At 35.5% G+C, this 8,694-nt stretch overlaps 1 protein-coding gene across 1 annotated transcript; it reads left to right on the top strand.

Moving 5' to 3' along the window:
- The first annotated feature begins 3,561 nt into the window (after window positions 1-3,561).
- On the top strand, window positions 3,562-4,716 carry LOC131071721 (acidic endochitinase). Its single transcript, XM_058007665.2, has one exon. It carries the CDS (start codon window positions 3,603-3,605, stop codon window positions 4,500-4,502), a length of 900 nt encoding a protein of 299 aa, XP_057863648.2. The 5' UTR covers window positions 3,562-3,602; the 3' UTR covers window positions 4,503-4,716.
- Window positions 4,717-8,694: the final 3,978 nt, after the last annotated feature.

The following is an 8,694-nucleotide window of genomic DNA, read 5'->3' on the forward strand; positions in this document are numbered from 1 at the left end:
TGTGTGTGTGTGTGTGTGTGTGTGTGTGTGTGTGTGTTTGCACAACGTGGGAATATGTATAAATATATAAGTAAGAATGTATTACACCTTAAAAATAGATTGAAAAATATATATAAGTAAGAAGGTACGTGTGATTGTAGAACTAAGATAGTCACATATAAGGTTATGTAATAGTTTATTTTGATATTAAGAGATGAAATTATATATTTTCCTCTTTAAAAAATTATTTTGCATAAATTTCACATGCTATTTGAGACATTAAATATATTCCATAAAAGAAACACAAAATATTTTGATGCATTGTATGAGATTTGTTTTGGATTCAATTGTTTAAAAGATTTTGCATCAACGTTTTAGGGCACACTATGTAAACCATCAAATTGTTTAGCATTTAGATTTTTATTTCCTTTCTCTGTTCATTTCCCTTTTATTTTCTCGCTTTCAATTATTCCCCCCTTCTAACTATTACTTCTAAACTTTTTCTCTTTCTTTTAATTTATGGTTTTCTTTTTCTTATTTCTTTTATTTCCTTTGACTTTGAACTTTGTGCTCCTCATCTTTCCATGTCATCTATTTAATCAAACTAAGTCTACTTACTTTCATTTTTCTCATGTAGTTTCTCTCTTACATCCGATGATGGTTCATGTAGTGTGACCAGAAACGTTGATGTAAAAATCATTTACATAGTTGAATCCAAAAAATTTCTCATAAAATCTATCATCGATTGTGGAAATCTAATAAATTTAATCTTCTAATGCAATTAAAAATAAATCAATTTATATTAAATAATATCTTATTTATAATACTGTAAAGATAATTATAATATAAAATTATATAAATTAAATATAAAATCAATCTTAATATATAAGTGCCTTGCTAAAGAACTGGCACTTATGTCAGGTCTCAATCTTAATATGCCTACCTAAGCTACCTGTATCTTTGCTACTAGAGGGCGTAGATCTATATTCAAAGATAAAATGGGATCGCAAACCCTAACTTCGGGGTAAAATGATTATGTTTCTACCTTGTATACTGACTTTGCCGCATCTATATCTGCCTTTGCCCTGATCATCGTTGAAAGTCTAAAGAGAAATTTTGTTGTTTTAGGCATGGAATCTTTGACAGATTTAGAAATACAAGCAATGGTGCAGGAAGGAGATTTGGATGGCGACGAAGCCCTAAATGAGCACGAATTTTGCATTATGATGGTTCCTCTTAGCCCTTCTTTCATGGCGGAGGCCGACAAGTGGTTGCAGAAATATTGTTTAAAATTGTTCTTTTTTATTAGCAATATTTTTCTTTCTAGATTCCATGGCATTGGCTAACACTATCCAGATTCCAAATGCATTTTTTTAAAATTATTATATTATTTAAATTTAATAATATTTGATCTTTTGATATTATATAATCTATCATTAAAAAAAAGTTAAAAAAGACAATGATTATGTTAGACAATATTGAATGATATATTTAATTTTTGAAAAGCAGCAACAGAGCCAAGCATAGATATTATGTGATAGAATGCATAAAAACAAAACATAACTAGCATACATATATTACATAATAATAATAATATATATAATATGTTGAGTGATACCATTCTTGAGATGTCTATTATCTATTTAACTTGTGTTAGTAAAATACCAAATTGATATCACACCATTAATCTATGCAAATATGATTTCTATAATGTCCATTTTTGGGATTTAGTTGAATTTAGTCTTAAAACATTAAATCTAAATTAAGATGAGAAATGCATTATATTTATAAATATAACTTTATAACAAAATTGTCAATTGTAATGCCCTTAATAGTATAATCTTGCTTTAGGTCCTGCAAACAATATTAATCACTAGAAACTGACATTAAAAATCATAAAGTATTAATAATCAATGATAGCATATAAATCCATGTAAACATCATTCAAATCTATATCAATACACCATAATATCATTAATATTTGGTTCAAGGCATATTCCTTATAGTGAACCACATTAGGAATTTAGTGGAAATGCTTGCAAACTGCAATCTCAAGGGTGGTCATCCTTGTATTGTGAGAATATTGAAATATAATTAGATCTATTCCATCCTTTAGTCCACCTCGGAGGCTAGCCACCCTCCTCAACCCATATCTCCTTCCCTCACTCCCTCCCTATCCCCCTATCTATTTCTCTACCTTCATTTCTTATTTCATTTACCTTCCCATATATCTCTATTTCTCTTTCTCTTCATAGACATGTCTACCTCTATCTTCCTCTATCCCCATTTATCTCTTGACATATTTCTCTCGATCCTTCTGTATATATCTCCCTCTTTCTAGACCTTTATATTTGTATCTCTTTGTCTTTCTATATGGCCCCCACCTCTCTCTCTCTCTCTCTCTCTCTCTCTCTCTCTCTCTCTCTCTCTCTCTCTCCCCCCCCCCCCCCCCCACCTCTATCTCCCCCCCCCCCCCCACCTCTATCTCTCCCTCATTTTGTCCCTATGTATCTCTCTCTCTCCCACTCTCTATATTGAAAAAATAATATTTGCCTTTTGGTAATAGATCTTGATTATGCTATTATTTCAAAGGTCCTATTGGTAATAGATCTTGATTATGTTATTATTTCGAAGGTTTTCTTTTAGTTGTCTAGATCTTTGTAAGTGGATGCATAATTCACATGAAGCTATCTCTTATCCATTGTAACCTTTGTTGCACAAAAAACATCATTTTTCAATTGTATAACCTAAGTTGGCCTAGTGGTGGAGAACTTGTGATCTTGAAAAAGAGGTCACAATTTCAAATCCCACAAGGGGGTAGGGTATGTACACTTTATTGACTTTGACCCATTACCTATAAAAAAAATAAAAAACAATTTTCAATTGACTTCATGTATTGCACAAATAGATGCTAAAAATAGACCCTTTTTTTTTGTGATTTACCTTCCACACATCTTCGGCATGCCCATTGCACACTAAGGTGCAATTGCTAGTTATACAAGTACTAGTAAATACCACTTAACCCTATAATAATTTTCAAACCATGACCATCGGACATGATCGAAGTTGATCCCCAAGTCCGACTGATCCATGGGTGGCGGGTCCCGCGTGCGTATCTAATTCATGCCCACTCTACGCGTCAGTGCGACTTAAAATGCTTATCTTAATGCGCATCAACTTTAATTTTGCAGAATTCTTGGTGATTTGATTACCCTACGCAGGCGTACCAACGAACAATAAAACACAAACAATAAAATCCAACTATGCGAGTCTGGTAAGACGTATCGACTTATATTTAAGTGAAAGTACGCTACAAGCCCTCATCATTATTATAATCCCTTATATCATATATTTAAAAATAAAAATACCGACCTACATTCAATCCCATGCCTGTTTCCATCCAGATTCTCGTGGGAAACCACGTAGCTATGTCAACGCTACCAGTCAAAATAGGCGGCTACTCTTTTATTTATCACACTAGCTACCATTCCAGTCAAAAAGAATGGTTATCCATTTGTTTACCCACCCGTAGACTCCAAAGACTTTCACAAACCTTTCGCATATATATATGTAATGAGGGTTGAGGTTAAAGCATCACTAAATTTCTTTCAAGTATAATTGAGATGAATAAGATGAATTTGAGAGCCACGGCAATTGCCTTTGTTCTGTCCACCTGTATCGTATGGAGGGCCTCTGCAGCGGGGAGCATAGCCATATACTGGGGCCAAAACGGCAATGAAGCCTCTCTTACCCAAACCTGCGCCACCGGGAACTTCAAATACGTCATTCTCGCGTTTCTCCCCGTCTTTGGAAATGGCCGCACACCGCAGCTCAATCTGGCGGGCCACTGTGACCCTTCCTCTGGGGGTTGCATAAAGCTGAGCAGCGAAATAAAGTCATGCCAGCAGAGAAACATAAAGGTGTTTCTGTCCTTGGGAGGAGGCGCTGGAAGCTATTCCATTGCCTCTGTTCAAGATGCACAGAACGTAGCGAACTATCTGTGGAACAATTTCCTGGACGGGAGTTCTTCGTCACGGCCTCTGGGCGATGCTGTTTTAGACGGGATCGACTTCGACATCGAGGCAACGACTGAGCACTGGGACGATCTGGCCAGAGCGGTGTCTGCGCTTTCCTCTCGCGGCGGCAAAAAGGTGTTCCTCAGCGCTGCCCCGCAGTGCCCTTATCCCGACGCCTCTCTTGGAAATGCCCTGCAGACTGGGCTTTTTGACTATATTTGGATTCAGTTCTACAATAACCCACCTTGCCAATACGCCAACGGAGGGGCTTCTCTGATTAGCTCGTGGAACCGGTGGATCAGTTCTATACCCAAAACGACGAGTTTCTTTCTGGGGCTTCCGGCTTCTAGCAGCGCTGCAGGTAGTGGCTTCATTCCCGCCGCCACGCTGAAGTCAAATGTGCTGCCTCAGCTGAACAAGTCTTCGAAATATGCGGGAGTGATGCTGTGGTCCAAGTTCTATGATGAGCAGACTCAATATAGCTCATCTATTAAAGATTCTGTCTGAGATAAGAGATGATCGTAGGTGAGTAGTGTATCTTGTTAAATAATACTCGAGTCTGAATGTATTTAGATAGGTAATACTCGAGTTTTAATAATGCTCATGGCTTCCGTGAGCTCCCTGACATGTAATGGTGGAATCTGGAATAGAAATCAAAGCTTTAACGAAAAATTGGGTCCAATAATTTTTGTCCTCTAATATTACAATTAAAATTTTACAATATTATTTTTATGTAGATTAAATGTTTTATTAAATAATAATGATCAACGTACGAATTCTATGCCTACTACAAAATTCATCCAACCTACTTAAATGAACAAGGAAAACAAGTCGAACACATTTTTTTTCTTCTCGTTCGTACATGTTTTCATAAAAATATACACCATCTTAAAGTCAAAATGACTCCCATGTGTAAGAGGAAGTCACACAATGATTGATCTGGAATGTTAGATGTGTGTGAATGTGTTTTTTGTCTATGCATATCAGAATGTATCATTGGTCAGAATTATTTATTAATCTTAAAAAATTTTTAAAATATAATATAATTTTTTATTTTTTTTAATCAATTAAAAATTCTGATCAACCATGCATTTTGATTTCTATAAAAATACTGATGTGATTGTATACAATATTTTTATTATTTTTGCTAGAGATAATGATGCAGTCATTGTTGTTGTACAATGAATTTCCTATGATATGCGACGAATTCACCAAGATGATTATATTTTTGCCACCTTTACAAGCTTGAAATTTTGTCAAAGTAAGTATAAAATTTATTTCTAAAGATATTTCTATCAACAAAATTTAGTTTATGGATTTCTAATACCACTTTCTGGCATAAACAAAGTAGTCTGTTAGTCTAAAACACATTAATATGGACATAAAAATGAATCCATTTTTGGATCCCACCTTTTCATTTAGAGAGCTTTTTCCCATCAAAATCTTAGAGTTTTAGTGGATAAGAAGGAAAGATCCCCTCAACCTAGTGAGCACCTTGTCTTGAACTGTAAAATGAGCACAAGTCAAACTTTCATACACACTTGTACTCAACTATTTGTTTGATAAGAAAATATATTAGCTAAACTTGGACAAACTTGGATTTTAGTCCTTTCTATCAACTGGTTCTCTAGTTAGGAGATCTCACTCCTCGTGACACCCCTGGTTTCTTCAATTTTGCAATTATGTAATGGTTCGATCCTCTCCAAGTTTATATAATCGAAACATCACATACATGGAATGGGACATTTAATTTATCTTTTGAGAAATGGTATAAAAGTGATGTAACAAAAGAAAGTCATAAATTAATTTATTCACCTTCTTAGCTTCCCTCTACCTTATCATTAATTAATCCACTTCATGCTAATGATCTCCCTTATAGAGATGAAGAATTGGTTGATAAAGAATCAAATCTTACATTCCATCCCAAATGGATAGGTGTTGAGAGATTTATTTTTCTCCTTCTCTTACATCCCATATTCCTCAAGAAAATAATAATGTTAACTTTGTAATTATTAATCAATCTATCTCACCTATGAAGGGGATGTTGGATAATTTTATCAATATTCTAAATATTTCTTCTATTTCAGAAATATAATTTGTATTTACAACATTTGATTCACTTTCACCTTTTCAACCTATAATAAACATTTGCAGTGTTCCTGGTATCCCACAATCTTTGGGTTATTATGTTCAAATAACTAAGTCTAGTAATTTTTTATGTGCCTGTAGATATTGACTACCATTCAAGAGCTCACAAATGTAATTTACTAGGTGAAAAAAATAAGTACCTCTTATCCCTATTTCCCTTTCTCTACAAAATCTTATTTTTATGCTACCTCTTGTTCCTTTTATCAAGAATTCTAAAGACTATTTTATTGTTAAACAACTCCAGGCTACACAAGCTAATATCTTTCTTTGGGACTTGATACAAACTTTACCTTCTTATCATAGTGTCCTATAATAGGCCTTTCATAAAATACCTAGGCAATATTTTGTGAATCCCTTGGATGTGGCTACTATTCTTGAATGATTTTATTCTTGTTCTGTAGGTACCACTTTTCACTCATGTAAACTCCCTACTCTTAAAGCTTTAAAAAAATGGGATCCTCTTGTAATAATTTTTTATATTAATAAAATTGGTATCAAATGTACTCTCATTGGTCTAGCTGAATAATTGTGGTATCAATTTATTATTTCACATTAAAGTTGATCCTTAATTTATTATTGCAATATCTCTTTTTATTTTTGGGTTTAATAATATTTTTCAATAAGATCCTAGCATATTGTTATTACCTATTGACATAGGACTTGTTACTTTACCTACCTTGATATATGTCATGTGTCATGTGAAGCCCCTTATCATATAATATCTGTTGGGATTGTATTTTCATTAATGTCAATCAGCATTGTTGTCATTGCAGTCAACCGGTAGTGCTGGCAATGATGTCAACCGACATTGTGTTTAGCAGAGTCACCGGTATACAAGTTTGTGTTGCAGAGAAGGATCCCATGAGTATACAAGTTGGTATTAACCTATTAGTAGGCATTATGGCAATGTCAACTGGTGAGTGATGTGTTGATATTGACCGATAAGTGATGTATTAGCATTGTGCTATTGCCAACCAGTAAGCTGGTAATTGGTAAGAAAGAAGGGTGAGATAATAAAGAGTTTGCAGGCAACCGGTATACAAATTGATGACAATCAGTAGGACTCCCACCGGATAAAGATGTTGTCACAAATTAAGGAGAAGACTGACAGAGATTGTGCTACAACAAGATAGTAAGGAAGTTTAACTAGTTTTCACCAAGTGTTCAACAAGCTAAGTGCCACAGTCTATTCACTCCTACTAGTACGGTAATATTTTCTCATCTCATAACATGCATAGAATACATTATAACTCTCAGGGATAAGACAACCAAAGGTAGGTGGTTGAAGGCACACACTAGATGATTAAAGTGAGATATCATGAGCCCCTAGTGTATATAATTAGATATGCGTAGTGGATCAGAAGGAGTAGGCATGGTGAGCTATTGGGACAAACAAGGAAGGCTAAGCAATGATGAGTTTGCCACTTTCATGAACCGGTTAAGATGAGAACCGGGTTGATGAAGGAGAAGGAAAGTGTTTGCATCTCCAGATATGGAGTTACACTGGGAGACAAGAGTGTGTTACCAAGATGCAAATGGAGATTGGTGTTGCCACAGTTGGACACAACTAAAGGTTGTTGACATGGTGATCCTATGGATGTTATCGATGTGTAGGTAGATGTACTATCAAATGGTAAACATATATACCGGTATGTTGGATGATCTGCATTGGATATTGTTGATGTGTTATGTCCATGGATAGGTAATTCCACCAGTAAGTGAACAAAAGAGACAAAGTGAAGAGCTCTCATCAGATGGACATGTGATATATGTCTGAGATTAGTGACCAGGCAGATGTGATCCCATCGACAGAATATGAGACTACATGATTTGAAAGTTAACTAGTTAATGCATCACCGACAGGGTAAGATGAACTGGCAGTATAGGGTATACACCGGTTGTGTGTTGTGGTTGGTGACTAAGCCTGAATTGACACAATGAAGTGAGTTGGATGCCAACAAGGATGATATGTGGATACCAGGTGGCAAGCATGTAGATGTGGGTGAAGTGTCCATCAACGAGGTAGTTGGTGAGTAGGTCGACATTAATGTCGGCTGCGTAAATCATGGGTTGGTTTCAGAGGTGTGCGGCTCAAGGCAGATCGAAGGACATCTCTTGGTGAGTTGATCGAAGCAAGAGATCTGATCATCTTGTTGACCTGGAGAAGATAACCGTGAGATCATTTAATGTGTTTGACAGATGCGGGTTGGTTATTAGTCTGTCGTGTTTGCTAAAATTAGTAAACATGTTATGGAAGAAAAGATAGCCATGTTATCTGATTTGATGCAGGGTATGAATATCGAAGATGAGATTAGATCCGATCTGATACGGATTGAGTTGGTGAAGGAAACCCTAGCTCACCAAAGGTTGAATTGATGATTTGGCGGGAAAGCACAAGCATAAATGTGCAGAGCCAAGACCTAAGTGGTTTGATGTTGCCAGAAGGTGTGGTGTCGAAGATAGAAGAATAAAGAGTGATTATGAGTCAAAGAGTCAATCAGTCAAAGAATTCATAGAAGATCATTGAAATGACTAAGTGTGTGGTGGTGTA

The sequence above is a fragment of the Cryptomeria japonica genome, chromosome 4, assembly GCF_030272615.1.
Source record: "Cryptomeria japonica chromosome 4, Sugi_1.0, whole genome shotgun sequence".
NCBI lineage: Eukaryota > Viridiplantae > Streptophyta > Pinopsida > Cupressales > Cupressaceae > Cryptomeria > Cryptomeria japonica.

What these genes read in the sequence shown, in the direction of transcription:
- LOC131071721 (XM_058007665.2), top strand. Translation starts at nt 3,603, where the DNA reads ATGAATAAGATGAATTTGAGAGCCACGGCAATTGCCTTTGTTCTGTCC.